This window comes from Ailuropoda melanoleuca, chromosome 13 (assembly GCF_002007445.2).
Source record: "Ailuropoda melanoleuca isolate Jingjing chromosome 13, ASM200744v2, whole genome shotgun sequence".
Taxonomy (NCBI): domain Eukaryota; kingdom Metazoa; phylum Chordata; class Mammalia; order Carnivora; family Ursidae; genus Ailuropoda; species Ailuropoda melanoleuca.
Window position 1 is genome coordinate 43,810,883 of NC_048230.1, and position 17,210 is coordinate 43,828,092.

The following is a 17,210-nucleotide window of genomic DNA, read 5'->3' on the forward strand; positions in this document are numbered from 1 at the left end:
CGTGTGCACGTGTGAAGTGTGTGCGCACTTCACACAAGTGTGGGATGTCTGTGTACATGTGTGCTCGTGTGGGTGCACGTGTGTGCGTGCATATCTGTGTGGTGCGTGTGCGTAACTCCGTAACTCCTCAGATGATCTCAGTGCCCCTGGTGGGGATGATGAGCTAAGAGGCCTCCCTCTCTTTTTTATCTCCTATTTCCTCCTTCTTTGTTACTTGACGTTTTTCACATTTTGTTATGAAAACTTGCAAACCTACAGCGCCGTTGAGAGGATCGTACAGTGAGCACCTGTGTGCTCAGTCCTGCCATCAGCATCGGCCGCACTTGCTGGAGCGTGTCCATTCCTCTCTCCAGCTGCCTTTTTTTTTTCTTTTAACACACTCACAAGTTACATCACAGACTGCCTTGCATTTTAAACCCTGAAGTGGAAGCCGGCAGAGCCTTCCCTCGGCTCTCACTAGTGTGCTTGGCGTCAGCCGAGGGCCCCTTCCCATTGGACCTAAGCTCTGGGCAGGGACCGGGCTCGAGCATAGTCCCAGGACTCCGTGGGGACAGCCCTGGCCTCCCCTCCACCGCAGCTGGGTAGCCCTCCCCAGTGCCTCAGCTCGCCAAAGGAGGCCAGGGCCACAAGCACGTGTTCGGAAACCCTAATACGCTCCAGCTTTTTGTATGGTGTATGGTTTTACTTTGTTCCCTTAGGGGGTCAGAACTATATACTTGTGTGTAAGATAACACGGTGTCTGTGTTATTACCCTTCTGCTCCAGTGCCAGGTATGTTTCCAGGGATCTCAATACCTCATTTCTAACCTGCTGGAATCCGTATTCTGCATGTGGGAATCATTTCCCCAAATTGTGACAGGGAGGGATAACCGATGTAGACCACATGCTGGCTTTTTTATTTTGTTTTCACTTCCTTGGGAGCAGAACGTACGTAGAGAAAATTGCACGCCATGAATGTGTGGCTTGAGGAGTTTTTATAAGATGGACCCACCCGAGCGACCAGGACCCGAATCAAGCGGCTACACGTTAGAAGCCCACAGAAGCCCCTTCCTGCTCCCTTCTCTCTGCTTTCCCCAAGGGTCACTACTTTCTTGCCTGGTTTTGTGCACTTGGATACACAGAATCCTGCAGGATGTAGCCTTTGTGTCTGACTGCTTTCACCCAGCATTACGTCTGCTCCCGTGGGCGCAGCTCTTACCCAGCGCGGGGTTCTCCAGAGCTCACGTGCCCCTCCCCTGGCCAGTAGCATTTTGAGTTTCCAGGTTGCAGCCCCCACAAACAGTGCTGGCCAGGCCCAGGCCAAGTCATTGGAGCCTGAGGCCAAGGAGAAATCAGTAATTCTGAGGCTGTCTTTACTTGAAATTTTGATATTTTGTTCATTATGGATTTTTGCATTTATTTTTTTTAATTTTGCTTTAAATCTCACTTACTGGGTTTTTTTGGTGCCCCCTTAAGTTTTGTTCCTGGGGTGTATGCCCCCCTTGCTGCAGCCTGGCCCCAGCCTAGTGTGGGTGCTGCTAATTTCTTCCTTGCCTTTGGTACATCTATGTCAGGGGTACACCCTGGGAGTGAAGTTTCTGGTCACCAGGCATGCATGTGGTCAGTGTTAGTAGAAGCTGCCAGGCAGTTTGCCAAAGTGACCGAATCAGTGTTCACTCCTACCCACAGCGTACGAGTGTTTTAGTCGCCCGGTGTCCTCATTCCTACTTGCTATGTTCTACCCTTTTCCCCCTTATTTGGCTATTCTGGTTCAATGTGAAGAGGCATTTCGCTGAGATTTTACCTTATATCTCCTTGATGGTCAATAGTGTTGAGCCCTGTTTTGTATTCTCATTGGCCATTTGCATATCCTCTTTTGTGAACTGCCTGATCAAGTCTTTTGATTTTTCTTTTATGTTATGTGTTTCCTATTGATTTGTAGTGATTGTATATATCTTCTGAATACAAATCCTTTGTCACTCATTGTGAATTTTTTTTATTTTTTTTACTCTGGACTTTATTTTCACTTTTTCAGTGTTTTGTTTTTTCCTTGAACAGAAGTTTCTTGTTTTAACATAATCCAGTTTGCCAATTTTTTTCTCATACTTAAGACTTTTGGTACCCTGTTAAGATGAACATCCCTGAGAAGGTGTTCTCCTCTTTTTCTTCTGAAAGCTGGATTGTTTTACTCTTACCCTTAGACCTGCAGTCCATCTGGGATTTCCTCACATGGACGTGTCAGTAGGGCTCGAGATACGCTCTTCCACACATAGATGTTCAGTTCACCCAGTGCTATTTACATCGAGTCAGGCAACCATCTTTGTGGGGCTGCTTCTGGCTTCTGTGCTCTGCCCCGTTGGACACTTTGTCCTCACACAGGTACTGAGCACGCTTGATTTTGAAAGCACTTTTGATAGGGGTTACACAGATCCGTAGGTGGACTTGGGGGCATCTCTACAATGTTGAGTCTTCCCATCCATCAACATGACTGCAAATGGTATCTTCCTAAATTCCATTTACTGTTTTTCTTTGTATACGTAGGGCTTATAGGTGATTTGTGCAGCAGCTTTACTAAATTCACTGCTTTGTTCTAATAATTTTCCTATAAATTACTGGCTTCATCTTAAAACCTCACTGTCAGATACCCCAGAACAAAGCCCAGCACGTATGTCACTCTTCCAAAGTCAGTAGTTGGGAAGACAGATTTTAGTCAATGATGGAAAGGAGCCCAATGAGAACCGGCATTTGCTGACATAGGAGAGGGGAGGAGCATTGCACACAGTGGGAAACGTGGATAATGGATTTTCTTGAGGGGCTTAAAGAGAGCCCTTCTGCAGACTGAGCTCTGACAGGGGGGCTGGAATCCGAACACTCCTGGCCACTGCGGTTTTCTTTTGTCTCCTCTAAGTGGTGAGGTCGTCCTGAGGAGCGAGTAGGTCACTGCATGGTCAGGACGACACCAGCTATTATAGGCATGTGTGGGCCGGGGGTAACAAGCAGGAAGAAGAGGAAGGATGTTGAGATTAGCCACTTCCTTTCTCACAACAACAACAGCAAAAGGCTTTCTGGGTCCCCCAGTGGTCAAGCATGGCTCTCTGTGCCCATCTGCCCCTCCCGCTTTCTGTCCTTTCCCCTTGCACCTGTTTTCAGGCCCCCCGGGCCATCTGACCCATGGGCTGACCGCAGAGCAGCCTGCCTGGCCTCAGAATTGTCCTGGGAGGTCCTAGACACGCAGCCCCATGACTCAGAGCCTCTGCCCAGGCCTGTGTGAGCTGTCCTCCAGAGCACCCCTCCTGAGCTCCATTTCCCCAAAATCTGCACAGCAGCTCTGACGAGATGGAGGTCTGGCCCAAAACCCCAGCTCTGAGTCATTGTTAGACGCACATGGGGCAGCTCTCAGGGTGTTCTGTGGAGCGTTATCTAAAGCGCTGAGCCCCGCCTGTGCTGGGAGGCTGCCCTGTCTGTCCGCTTCCCCACACTGTAGGGAGCACGGCAAGCCTCATTGCGTGTTTTGATGGCAGAGGCTTTCCCTTTGACAGCTTTGGGTGAAGAGGTGAGGAATGCTTGTCCTCCTTTCTGCGTGGAACCGTTTTTCCAGCAATTAGCAACATGCAAACGTCCATAATTCAAAAACTAACTTGGAAGGAAGGGAAAAGAGTTGGAATGACGTGAATTACCTGAGCTGCCCTCAGGGACCAGAGGTCTCTCCCATGTGTGGGGAGGGAGAGCTTAATGAGGCTGCTGTTTTTGATCAATCGATGAATAATTCACACTTAAAAACAGGAAAGCCAGTCTGGGGGTTCCATCCCAATTCACAAGTTGTCCTCCAGATTTGGTTCACGTGGTGCAAGCTGACTTAGCAGGAACACGGATTCCTGGGTGGCACGTGTTCTCTGCTGGCTTCTCACGTGACAGACTTTTCTAAGGGAGCACTGTGGCTCTGACCACCAGGGTCCTCCGTGGACACGTGTCCACACAGGCCCACACTCACCAGAACCCGGGGCCACAGCCACATTCCCACTTCCCGCTCCCCTTCCTTACACACAGACACGCCTCTGAAATGCAGCCCACTCTCCCCCTTGGAGAGAACAGAGAAGATGGGGCAGGGAGGATGGGGATGGGAGGAAGAGAGTTATAACTTGGAATTTTTGTTTGGGGCTCGGGACAGCAGAACTGTGTGTTAGGTGAAAATGATTGTGTCTGAGTGAAAAACCCAGCCATCCTGCTGCTACCCAGCTTCTCAGATCCCGGACCTTCCCGTGGCCAGGTCCTCCCCTGCCCCCCGGCCTGAGCCACTCCTTCTGTGCTTTACCCAGTCCCTGTCACTGTGGGTAAAGGCGTACCCTCCGCCAGGCCAGTAAGGACAGTCCACCTCCACGCCCCCACTGCTGGCTGTGCAGCTTGTCCCCCCCACCATCACTCTGTGACCCCAGTGTGTGGTCTNACTGTGACCCCAGTGTGCGGTCTGGCAGCCCTGCTGCCTGCTGGCCCCTCCCTCCACTGACCCCAGGGTGTCCTCACGGACCTTCTGCTGCCCTGCCCTCCTCTCCAGGGCCCCTGAGTAAATCACAGCTCTGGGTGACTCTGTGCCTGTCCCGTCCACCTGCACCTGCACCTGCACACAGGCAGGACTCGGAACCCCTGTGACCAAGAGTTCCTTCCCATGCTTTCTGCTCGACTGCCTCCTCCCTTCCCATCTCACTGAGAAACAGAAGTGATGGAGAGACCCCTGCAAGCCTCACCACGTCTGCCCTCGTCCCTGCATCCGGGCCCATCTGCCTCCCTGTCCCCTGCCCCCCGGAGAGCCCACCCCAGCTCGCGTTGCGGCAGCCACCCTGCCGGTACCGCTTCATCCGCGTACAGACACGCCCTCACCCTCCCACCGTTAAGCCAGAGTTCCTGGCCAGGTGGCCCCTGTCCCCTCCAGCCCACTCCATTTCTATCCTTCCCCTTTGCAGCCAGGTCCCTTCACAGACCGTCTACACTGGAGTCTCCAGATCACCTTCCCTTCCACCCTGACTGCACTCCACTGTGCCCGAGGCTGCGCCTCCGTCTCCAGCACCTCCGCGCTGCTCAGCGGGTCACGGCAGAACCAGGCTCTGTCCCGCCTGCCCGCCACCCCTTGCTCCTTCCCCACTTCCCGCCCTTGGCCTCCCGGGCTCAGCCTGGGCCCCATTCCTCCTCACTTCTCTCTGAGTTTGCGCCTCCCGTGCAGACGTCTCTCCTGCCCTGTGGGCTCAGCCCAGTGCCCACAGGGTGTCCAGTAGACTTCTTGAACTCAACACGCCCAAGGCGGGATTCCCCACATTCTCCCTGAAACACTCGTCTCTCAGCTCCTTTCCCAGCTCAGCCCAGGGAACCCCCTTCCTGGGGCCCCACCCCAGAGCTGTCTTGGACCTTNGGCCAGTAAGGACAGTCCACCTCCACGCCCCCACTGCTGGCTGTGCAGCTTGTCCCCCCCACCATCACTCTGTGACCCCAGTGTGTGGTCTGGCAGCCCTGCTGCCTGCTGGCCCCTCCCTCCACTGACCCCAGGGTGTCCTCACGGACCTTCTGCTGCCCTGCCCTCCTCTCCAGGGCCCCTGAGTAAATCACAGCTCTGGGTGACTCTGTGCCTGTCCCGTCCACCTGCACCTGCACCTGCACACAGGCAGGACTCGGAACCCCTGTGACCAAGAGTTCCTTCCCATGCTTTCTGCTCGACTGCCTCCTCCCTTCCCATCTCACTGAGAAACAGAAGTGATGGAGAGACCCCTGCAAGCCTCACCACGTCTGCCCTCGTCCCTGCATCCGGGCCCATCTGCCTCCCTGTCCCCTGCCCCCCGGGGAGCCCACCCCAGCTCGCGTTGCGGCAGCCACCCTGCCGGTACCGCTTCATCCGCGTACAGACACGCCCTCACCCTCCCACCGTTAAGCCAGAGTTCCTGGCCAGGTGGCCCCTGTCCCCTCCAGCCCACTCCATTTCTATCCTTCCCCTTTGCAGCCAGGTCCCTTCACAGACCGTCTACACTGGAGTCTCCAGATCACCTTCCCTTCCACCCTGACTGCACTCCACTGTGCCCGAGGCTGCGCCTCCGTCTCCAGCACCTCCGCGCTGCTCAGCGGGTCACGGCAGAACCAGGCTCTGTCCCGCCTGCCCGCCACCCCTTGCTCCTTCCCCACTTCCCGCCCTTGGCCTCCGGGCTCAGCCTGGGCCCCATTCCTCCTCACTTCTCTCTGAGTTTGCGCCTCCCGTGCAGACGTCTCTCCTGCCCTGTGGGCTCAGCCCAGTGCCCACAGGGTGTCCAGTAGACTTCTTGAACTCAACACGCCCAAGGCGGGATTCCCCACATTCTCCCTGAAACACTCGTCTCTCAGCTCCTTTCCCGGCTCAGCCCAGGGAACCCCCTTCCTGGGGCCCCACCCCAGAGCTGTCTTGGACCTCGATCATGTCATGCTGCCCCTGTGCAGTCTGCTCCTCACGCCCCCTGCTCTGCCCTTGTCACCCTGGCCAGCTCCCCTGCTGCGGCCCCATCCTGACTTCCCTCACCTGGACCGTCGTCGCGGCCTCGGGCAGACGTGGGGGCTGCATTGAAGAGGGGTGGGTGCATCAGGGCAGAGCTGAGAAGGAACGGGGGTCCCTAACTAACGCCCCCTGCCTGTCCCACAGCACAGTCCGTTCTTTGCTGAGCAGCTGACCGCATTCCAGGTGTGGCTCACGATGGGCGTGGAGAACAGGAACCCACCCGAGCAACTTCCCATTGTTCTGCAGGTGAGTTTCTTCCAATTGGCAGGGTTGGCTGAGCGCGTTCCAGGGAAGGAGCTGGAGCCAGGGACGTGTCTGCAGGTGTGCGACGCCGTGGCTGTGTCCTCAGCCAGGTGGCCCTCAGGAGACATCAGATCCCTCAGAAGTCACTGGGTCCCACCGCAGACTTATTCCGGAAGGGCTTTCCTAGAGACGTCAGAGTTCCCTTCCCCGCTGTCATAAATACTAATTTGGGTTGTAGTCAGCTGCCCTTTCTGGGGGACCCACGGAACACTGCAGCAAATGTGCATGTTCCATGTTTGGAAGGACATGAGCTGCAAATCCCCCCGGGAGGAAAGGAACAGGAGCAGTGAGCACATCGCAGACGGCCCTCGTGGCTCCTCGCCAGGCTACCAAGGACTGCGGGTGATTGACTGGGTGGCAGGCAGGCGGGACCCGAAGCCCTGCCTTCCCTTCCATGGAGAGCACATGCCAGCCCATCACGTGGCCGTGTCAGTGCTCACACGAAGACTGGGCCCCGCTAGTGGGTGGGAAGCTCAGTGTTGTGTGTCTCGTTCAGCTAATTTATTTGGCTAATGAGATCAGATGGGGTGGGATAGCGGAGTACCAGCGTTCCTCACAGGTGGGGAGATGAGAAAGCTGTCACAGAACTTTCGTGTCAGTGAAGGTGTGTTTGTGGGAAAGGCAGGGTCGACTGCCTCTGGGTCCATTCGCTGGCCACAGAACCGGAGGTTTCACCTGGCTCAGACGAGTGTGCTGGGACCCTCAGACGTGGGAGGGGGCTGGGGAGGACGGGTGCTGGAAATGTGGTAGACATGCCGCAGAGACGACCCGGGGTGGGGGGGTGTTGGAGTAGCCACGGGCTACAGCGTCTCCCCGGACGTGTCTTGGTGCCTGTGTACCACGACTGAGGTTGCAAATAGAGCATAGAGATTGTTAGCTTCCAGATTAGTTTAGGGCTATCCCGAGTTCGCAGGGCGAGCTGTAAACAAACACATTTTCAAAGCCAAAACAAATAAAAAGAGAATCGGTAATAAGGATGAAACAGCTGACCGCGTGGCAGCCGCCAGTGCTCCCTCCCTCAGCGCGTGCACGCGGTGGCCGGGGGTGAACGGGCAGATTTGCAGGGACGCCGTGGTGCAGGTGGGACGTGCTGGGCACAGCACTCCTTCTGGGTCACCAGCATGTTCACTTGTGAGGGTCCCACTGACCTTCCTGTGATTTCAACAGTGTGACCGGGTGGTATCTGTCCTTTCCAAAGCATGAGTGCGATGCCAAGCTCGCAGAGTCAGGTCTTTGGGGTCTGGCAAACAGTCCTGCTGTTCATGGCCTGCTATCAGCGTTTCTTTTTAATGTTCCATTTACAATCCACACTCCCTCGGGGAAAGAGAGGCCCTAATAGAGCCAACTTCCTGATGCCGAAGTGAGGGACAGGGTTCTGAGAGAACGGAGGGGAGACGCTGTGTGTGTGATCTCCGGCGGGCTGTCTCCTGGGCTGTGCCCAGCCTGGACCAATGCGGGAACCTTTACTTAACAAGCAGGGAAGGCCGGGTGTGCACGAGCACCAGCTTCGTGTGCTGTAACCCACGGGGTCGGCCTCTTTCTCATTAGTTCGGTTAACTTCACTCTGCTTTCTCTTAAAGTTTATTTTTGCCGAAGCCTGGACCCCGTTACCCAGAAATTATCCTCCAGGGCCTTGGCAAGTCAGAAAGTATTGCTTAAGGAAAGGAGAATTTTAAAGCAGACTTTGTGGCTTTTCCAATTCCTGCTACTTTTCCCACGAGCCGGAGAGAATTTTCTGTGCCTGAAGACTCAGAGGCTTTAGCAGATGACCTTCAGGGTCAAACGAAATGTCTTCTCAGGCCAGCTGATTTGCAGTTCCTCCTGTGAATGTAAGCTTGGAAGTAACTTCCCTGACCAGCCGGGTCTTTTCTTACCTTTCAGAAGAATAAACAGAAGGAGTAGGAAGGAAGTCTCTCGATGCCCACAGCACTGCAGGGCGGTGCTCTCAGTCTCGCAGTGGATNGTGCCTGAAGACTCAGAGGCTTTAGCAGATGACCTTCAGGGTCAAACGAAATGTCTTCTCAGGCCAGCTGATTTGCAGTTCCTCCTGTGAATGTAAGCTTGGAAGTAACTTCCCTGACCAGCCGGGTCTTTTCTTACCTTTCAGAAGAATAAACAGAAGGAGTAGGAAGGAAGTCTCTCGATGCCCACAGCACTGCAGGGCGGTGCTCTCAGTCTCGCAGTGGACGTGACATTGCTGTCTGCCCTCCCTCGGGTGGCCAGGGCGCAAAGAAGCCCCAGACCGGGAGGGAAGGACCCACATGTTGTCGGAGGGAGAGAAGAAGGGGTTTCGCAGGACAGTGTTAGTACCTCAGACCTCGAGAGTCAGTCCGGGTACTTTGTCGGGAAGCCCTGTTTGCTTTCACTGTCTCCTTTTATTTACAGACAGAATTTTTGTTCTGAAAGCGAGGGTCGTTCTCAGGTGACAGCAGGAAGCAACCGGGGTGTCATTGTTACATGTATATATACATCATTGGCTCCGGAAGCTGGTCACCAGGCTCCCGGCCCGCAGGGTCCCCCACCGTCCGCCAGGGCTGGGGCTTGAGAATCTGCTTTCGTAAGACGCGGCCCCGCCGAGAAGCCTCGGCCGGGAGCCTGAGCGCCGTCTGTGCACAAGGCGCATGAGGTGTGGCCACAGCTGTGCTCGCGCCACCGCGGTTTAGCTTTAGTTCGGGCCTCCACAGATGGAAATGCTCCGTTCACCAGTTGTCTCTAGTGTCCACAGATCCCGGGCCCGTCTCAAACAGGAATAATAGTAATAAAAAGTGCAAACAGAAGCCAGTCCTCATTTTAACATAAGTTTTAATTTATATTAGCTGTTATTTAAATATAAACGAACAGAAGGAATCCGAAAAACGATGTAACACGTGACATTTTCCCTGGGACTCTTTATTGACGATGTTCATTTTCCCATAAAACATGAATCATCACAACACAAAGTCCCGCCTTGCCGGAGGCCGAGGCACGTGTCATTAGCACGGACACCAGAGGGGCAGCGGATTGTGTCACGGCCGTCGCTGTGAGCGGGGCTCCCGGCTCGCTGCGGGTTTGCTGGGACGCCACCACGGTGGGGCCTCGCACCGCTGGCCGCCAGGTCTCCCGGCCTGTGCTGCCCGTCCTTCCACCGCACATCGCTCTAATGTTTACCCTGGAAGACACGGCTGGTGTTTTAGATAACAAAGGGAACCAGATCGCAGGCTTCACCAGTGTTCGCGGCCGCCGTCTGTTGACAGACTGCAGCTGCACTCACAGCCTAGGCTCCAGGCACGGCTCACGTGGACAGCTTTGTTTGCTTAGAGCAAAGACAGTCGATGAGTGGCTTGTGGAAGAGGCGGCGTCCTGCGCTGCAGGCCCATGCCGTGCGGTCAGCGTCCAGGACGCACCCTCGATGTGGACAGCACGCACCAGGTGCTTCCGTGGACCTTGTCTCATTCAGCTTTGAAAGTGAGCCCAAGTCGTAGGTCATTGCTTGCCTCCTCCGGCTGAGGACACGGAGGTCCCCAGAGGTTACAAGCTCCAAGCTGCACTGTCAGGAAATGACAGGACGGAAGCCAGGCCTGCGCGGCCCCAAAGCCCTCACCTTCCCGCCGACTGTGCCCTGCTGACCCCAGTCTCAGGCGGCAGTGGCAGGTGCTAGCCACGAGTTCAGTGGGAGAGGGATCTGGTCCCCCATCACCTCCCCTGTTCCTAATCAGGGACTCAACATCCCCCAAACGCCCATGCCCGTCTGGAGGCAGAGATGTAGACGTGGGTCTGGAGCAGGGGCCGACTGAGGTGAGACAGCATTCCAGGGGCCACGGCCAGCGGCTGCTTCTCCTCCCTCCTGCCCTTCCCGGCCCCTGGGCTGTCCATCCTTCTCGGGACCTGATGCTGTCAGGACCCCTCCCCGCCTCTCCCTCCAGCCCATGTTTGCCCCTCATGGGAGCCCTGGCTGCCCCATTTCCTCACCCCCGTTCCATCCCACTCTGCTCTGTGCCCTCCCGCCGACCCCAACACGATCCACACCCTGTACCCAGGGGTTGTCTTCTCGGGTCCTGCTACCGACCTGCCGGAGCAGGTGACACCAGCAGAGCCTTTCCTCCCTCACCAATCCCTCTACCCCACTCCCCCACCCCCAGGGGTGCCACCCCATGATGGCCACCTGCCCTCGCCTCTCTGGCTTGTCTGCTTGTCCTTCTCTGGCCTCATTCCAAATCTTCTCTTCCAGAGCCTCCTCCTCCGACCTGCCTTCTCCCTCGGCCAACAGCTTCCATGGGCCTGTCCCCGGCCGTCTTGGGTCTCTTCCTCCCAATCAGTCGAGGTCACGTCCACCCCGTTCCCCTCTCCATCCAGCCTCCAGCCAGTCCATCCCCTCAGCGACCACATCAGACAGCTCACTGCTGCTCCTCTCAGGAAATCCCCAGCCTGGGCCCATCGTCAGACACCCCAAGCTTTCCCCTCCCCTCTGGGATCTGGCTGCACCCCGGGGAGGGTGCGGGCTCTCGTGGTTCACAGCCGTGCCCACCATCACAGGATTGTTGCAGTGTGGCTGTCTGTCTCTGCAGCTGATTGATGGGGGAGGGGCTCCCCACTGTCCCCTGTCACGCCCTGTGAACGCACGTTGGGTGGCTGAGAGTAGCCGCAGACAGAAGATATCCCTTTGGGGGTCTCCGTGGCCTTGAATGTAAAGACCATGAGGGAGAGGTCAACATAAGTGATCCCATTAGAAATCTAAAACTCTGATGTAACAAAGAAAACAAGAGAAAAAGATGCTCTTTATACAGAACTCTTTCACATCAGTAAGGAAAAGCCAAACATTTAAGTAGGAAAGTAAGGACACGCGTGGTAAGCTTACTAGAGAAATAGCCACTTATCCCGTGACGGAAGATAATCAGCCTCACTTGAGGCCAAGGCAATTCAGATTCAAGGGCTGTTTTTACCTGCTGTATTGGCATGGGCTTCTGGTGCCCAGGAGCTCTTAATCTGGTATCTGTTAAACCTCCAGGGTTCCGCTTTGTGTTGTCCTTTCTTAGAATTAAGAAATTAAAGTTCAGAGAAGTCAAGTAATGTGCCCAAGGTCACATCACCAGAGCGCGCAGGGCAAGCTCATCCTGTGTCCTGTGATCCGCAAAGACCCAGGGAGAGAGCGCCCACCCGCGTCTCATTGGGGGTCAAGCTGGTTCAACTAGGGGATAATGCAGTAATGAAAAGTGTATACAGCTCCGACCTTGGGTTTGTCCCGGGGGAAAACCATGTAAATGTGCAGAAAGATGCCTGTTAGGACATGTTTCACAGCACGGTTGATGATAGCAACAACTGGGTAAGAGTTGAAAAAGCGAACGCCGGGGAGGTGTGCCCGGGGTGGTGCAGACGCAAAACCACAGTGCTTGGTTTAGTGTGAGAAAGATGAGAAGTGCCGTATGGGTCGTCACCATCGTCTGGTTTAAACGCAGCTAAAAGGTATTTGTTCTAATACTTTCAACAGGGCACATATTTTAGCTGTTAATGAGAAAAACAGAACTGCAGAGAAAGGCGCCCCTGCCGCAGGTGCATGAGGGCGTGAAGCCAGGGACAGGTGTGAGCCTGCTCGGCCGGCCCCGTGGCCTGGCGCATGGCGCCCCGGCTCTGTGGTGACGCCGCCCTGTTCTTCTTCCTCAGGTGCTGCTGAGCCAGGTGCACCGGCTGAGAGCCCTGGATTTGCTGGGACGATTCCTGGACCTGGGCCCCTGGGCGGTGAGCCTGGTACGTGAGTCCTGCACGGACCCGGGGGAGGGCGGAGCCGGCAAGACTCCCAGGTGCGGCCGAGGACGTGCCTCACAACCCAGGAGTGACCGTCACCGGCGGTCGAGGGGGACTGTGTGTGGGGTGGGTAGGCCAGCCAGCCCGCGGGGCCCTCGAGGAACACGCCATGCGGCCTCCGTCCCTGCAGCATGCCAGGGTTTGCTCTGCCCTCTGTTCCCATCCGCCATGAGGCCTCACCTCTGCAGACAGAAAGTGTTGTCCCCTGCTCACCCCAACCTGAGCCAAGAAGCGGGGTGCCCCTGAGCTGGCCGAGTGGCGGGCGCACATCCACGCACCAACTTTACACTCTGGTGCTCAGCACTCTTGGGAGGCACTTTTCCGCTGACTTCTTCTGCAAAAGAGTGGAGACGGCCATTTAAAGCAGAAAACACTGACAGAAATAAGATCAAACAGTGGCCCATTTTCCAGCAACTACATCACCAAGAAAGGAGGTATCGATAGGGAACCTACAGGTGGCAGGAGGTCTGAGAGCCCTGCCCCAGCTGCAACATGTGGACGGTTTTGGTTCTGTGGGCAAATAAACGCTTGGGAGTCAAAGTTCGAAAAATTAACATTCATGAAACAATTAGAAATTTTACATGAACGGAGTGTTTTGTTATTAAAGGGTAACTTCATTTTTTAGGTATAACGGCATGTGGTGGTTCTTTTATAAGAGACGGTGTATTTTTCAGATGTGAAGACTGTTCACACATGAAAGTGTGTGGCCCGCACGACGTGCTGCAGGTGTTCCGGGAGGGCACATGGGCGGGCACGCCAGCGCCCTGCCGTCGGGTTCATGTCACTGAACCCAAGTGACCAGCACGTGGGAGGGCAGCATATCATTGTAGCTCCGTTTGTGTATATTCAAGTTTTTTCATCGTATAATGTCAACGGAGTGAGAATCGATCGTCCAAGGTTGAAGGAGGAAAAGAAAGGCCTAAGAATTAGCAAGAATCGTTCACCCACCATTGGACGGTTCACACTTGGGGGGCCTGGACCTCAAATGACTTAGAGCGTGTCGATCACCGGGAGGGTCTCATGTGACTCCTGAGCTGCGTGGGCTGTGCGTGTCCACTTGTGCGAATCCGTGTCACTTGGTCATCACGGAAGGGCTCGCAGTGTACCACGTACACTCTTTAAGAAGACAGGGAAGCATGTAGTAATAACATTTTAGAGAGATTTTTATTTATACGGTAAACTTTTAAAAAGCGAATTTTGGCCTTTTAAAGAGTTAAGATTATGCTAATTGGAAATTTTGGTAGTGTAACAGGTGCTGGACAGACGAGGTGTTGCAACAGGTATGGGTTGGGCCTTCTAGGAGGACCCACCTGCCCGAACCAGAGACAGGATGCTTGTCCCTCGAACCAGAGACGGGATGCTTGTCCCTCGTTAAACAGGCCTTTCCAAAGAAAAGGACACAGGCCCCGCCATTGGCCTCTGGCCTGGGTCACACCCCTCCACCCATCGGGGAGGGGGACCCCTTTGCCATATCTCTGGAATTCCAACAAATTGGAGATAAGGACAGAGCACCTGTGCTGAGATGACCGACATAACTGGGCTCTGCCCAGCTGTCCTTGTGAGATAGCCACCTTCTCTCTCACCGCCCTGAGAGCACAGAGCTCCCCCTCCCCGAGTGATGCACCACCAGAATCTGGGCACCAGGGACACCCGTAGCTGCTCCCTGTCGTAACTAGCAAACTGGCCCATCCCAAGGCTTAAGTCCTTCTCTGAAGGTCGGTCTGAAGGGCAGATGTGAAGGTTAGAGCCAACAGAGCAGGAGTGTTGTGATTTGAAGTGTGAGAATCACAATTAAGGGGCCCTCTGCTTTGCCGCTAAGAGCAAACAAGGCCGGCCGAGGGTGAGGCCGGGGGATCCCAGGTGGGAAGCCCCGTGTTCCTCACGAGACGAGCTGTGGCCTCTAGACCAGGCAGGGCTGGAAAACACCGCAGCGTCTCAGCCTGCAGAGATGAGCAGGTCCAGAGGAGGCCCCTCGGCTCACGTTCCCACACACGCTGAAGGCAGAGCCACACAGTGTCCTGAGCCGTGTCGTCCGCCGCCTATGCCGCTCGGCCACCCGGGAGCTGGCGTGCTAACGCTCCCTTCTCTCCGCAGGCCTTGTCTGTGGGCATTTTCCCCTACGTGCTGAAACTGCTCCAGAGCTCAGCCAGAGAGCTGCGGCCCCTGCTGGTGTTCATCTGGGCCAAGATCCTGGCCGTGGACAGTGTGAGTAGTCTGCGTCCTGCACTCTGGCGCCAGGTGGTCTCCGCGTGTTCGCTGGCCGGGCGCGGGCAGCATCTGTGGGGGGCGGCGGGCTCACGGAGGTGCCAAGCGCGGCTGGTTTACCTGCCTTGATACTGCGTCCTCTCGCCCCCCGCGATGACCCCTCATTTCTTGTCCTGCCTTCACCCAAGACTCTGCCTTCGGTGCCATTCCCTTCCCCCCAACCCTTCTCCACGCACTGCTGGTCCCCATCTCCTTCCAGAATAAGGGAGGTGCCTCCCCCTGTGGCCCAGTCCTGGTCACCTGAGCTGCACGCTGCCTCCTCCCCGTCCCCTCCAGTCCTCCAGTAGGATATGACCCTGACCACTTCCCTCTTGAAACTCGGCCCTGCCTTGCCTGGACCCCACCAGGCCCTCTGCGTCCAGCCTGTGCTTTTCCCTCCCCTGCCCTGACCTCAGGGACAGTCTCCTGCAGCTCTGCCCTCCAGGAGCCATCCCCCACCCCATCCTCATGCCTGCAGGGCTGCAGTCACACCTGTACCCCACGGAGCGCTGGGCCGGACCATGCTGAAGGCTGTAGGGGATACAGAGGGCAGTGGTCTCTGCCCTGGACAGGCTCACGGCCAGTAGGTCTTCCTCACCTGCTGCAAGCGGGAAGCCGCCGTGCCACGGGAGGCTGTGCCATGAGGGTGGGGGACCTGGGAACCCTTAGCCCGAGGGGCATCGATGGGTGTAGACACGGGAGAGACAGTTTGCAGGAGGGACAGAGGGACAGGGAAGGCAGATGGCCCCACTGGGCTGAGGTGCTGGAGGCACGTACCAGGAGCCTTCGAAGTGGAAGGCGCCCCACTCCCTTCAGCCCCCGAGAGGAGCCATTGAAGACTCGGGAGCAAAGATCCAGCAGGATCCAAGCTGTAGTTTTTAAATGTCTGGCCTCAGTCTAGAGGAGATTGTAGGTCACCTGAGGAGGGGGCCGCTGGGCAGGGGGGCCAGGGTTGGGAGAGGGGCGGATGTGATGGGGTGATTGTTCCGGAGACCCCAGGTGAGGAGGACCCGCGCCTGAGGGGTGGAGATGGGGAACCTCTTGTGCCCGGTGACCTTGCTGGCATGCCCTCCCCACCCCCCACCGCGGTAGGGAAATGGAGAGAGAAGAGCCACATAAGGAGAGTGAAGGAAGGTTCCCGAGGCTGGAGGTCTGAGTCAGAACCTTGAGGGGGTTCCAGAGTGAGGGTGGGTGCTGGGCAGGGAGCAGAGACCCCCAGAAGAGGCCATGACACGGGGCAGTCAGCTTGAAAAGAACCGTAGATGTGGAGATGGGGAGGAAGTGCAGATGGCCAGATGGTCGCTTGCTTGAGGGGTTCAGTGGGCGGGGAGGGGAGTGGGCTCCTACCCTGCCAGCCCTCCTGCTGGTCACCAGAGCCAACGCGGCCAGCCCCCTCCCTGGCCACACCCGTTGGGCATTCGAGGTCTGGGTGCGGCCAGGCGGTCTTCTCAGGCTCTCACCTGTCAGTCCTGCATGCTGTTCTCTGTTCACTACACCCTCCGCTGTCCGGCGAGCAAACCCCTGCAGCTCCAGGCTGCCGTGGGACTGGGTCCTCTCTCACCTGGGTGCCGCGGCCAGCCACACACCCCGAGGCAGCCAGAGCTTTGCTGTGAGGCCCAAGCCTTGGGTGACGAGGATGCGTGTGTCATGGGCGTGCCCAGCAAACGTGTCACCTCACAGGCACTTCCGGGTGGTGGCGGTCCCCAGTCACGCTGCATTCAGTTATTGCTGATGTAAAGGAGCCCGTTTTCGTGTATTGATCTCGAGTGGCAGCCTGTTGACTCGTGCAGTTCTGGCCGTGGATGGTAGGTTCTCTTGGCCTTTCTGCACGGGCAGTCATACTGTCTGCAGACAAGGCCAGCAAGGTGGCTCTGTCCGCATGCATCGGGGACATTTCCTGGTCTAGTGGCACCAGCCAGGACTCACGCACGTTGTTGATCCGACGTGGTGATCTGCGCACCTTGGGTGTGCTTGGTCTCCACGGCCTTCTTGGTGCTGTGAGCGCCCTCCCTCCCCGTCGGTGCCTCCCAGGCTAATCTTGACCTCTGTTCAGCCCTGATGCTTCTTGGGCCCAGTGCCCTGCACACGGCTGTGTCCACAGAATGTTCCGTTGCTTGTCAGCGTCACGATGATGTTCAGAACATTGTATGTTCTGACAAAATATTTACCTTTCTTTCCATTGAACTAACTTCAGATAAGCAATGACCTCTTTGAAAGATTGACCAAAACACTAGATTTAAGAGTTAAAAAACTGAGTCTGAGTCCTGCTGCCCTCGTTGATTTGAGTGAGCTTTCCCTTCCCGTCGCCTGCCCCTCTGTAAAATTGTTGCCGCCGTGCTTCCAGCAGCGTGGGACCAAGATGAGAGGCATGACCTGGAAAGCTGCCCTGGAAATTTTAGAAT

At 56.2% G+C, this 17,210-nt stretch overlaps 1 protein-coding gene across 4 annotated transcripts in view; it reads left to right on the forward strand.

Annotated features, from left to right (window-relative positions):
- Positions 1–17,210, forward strand: part of RPTOR (regulatory associated protein of MTOR complex 1) — a 335,634-nt gene that overhangs the window by 239,927 nt on the left and 78,497 nt on the right. For all 4 annotated transcript variants that reach the window (XM_002921791.4, XM_019802367.2, XM_034640603.1 and 1 more), the window contains 3 exons: positions 6,628–6,729; positions 12,424–12,507; positions 14,659–14,769. In XM_002921791.4, the coding sequence (XP_002921837.1) occupies positions 6,628–6,729; positions 12,424–12,507; positions 14,659–14,769 (297 nt within the window). The remainder of the gene's footprint in view (positions 1–6,627; positions 6,730–12,423; positions 12,508–14,658; positions 14,770–17,210) is intronic.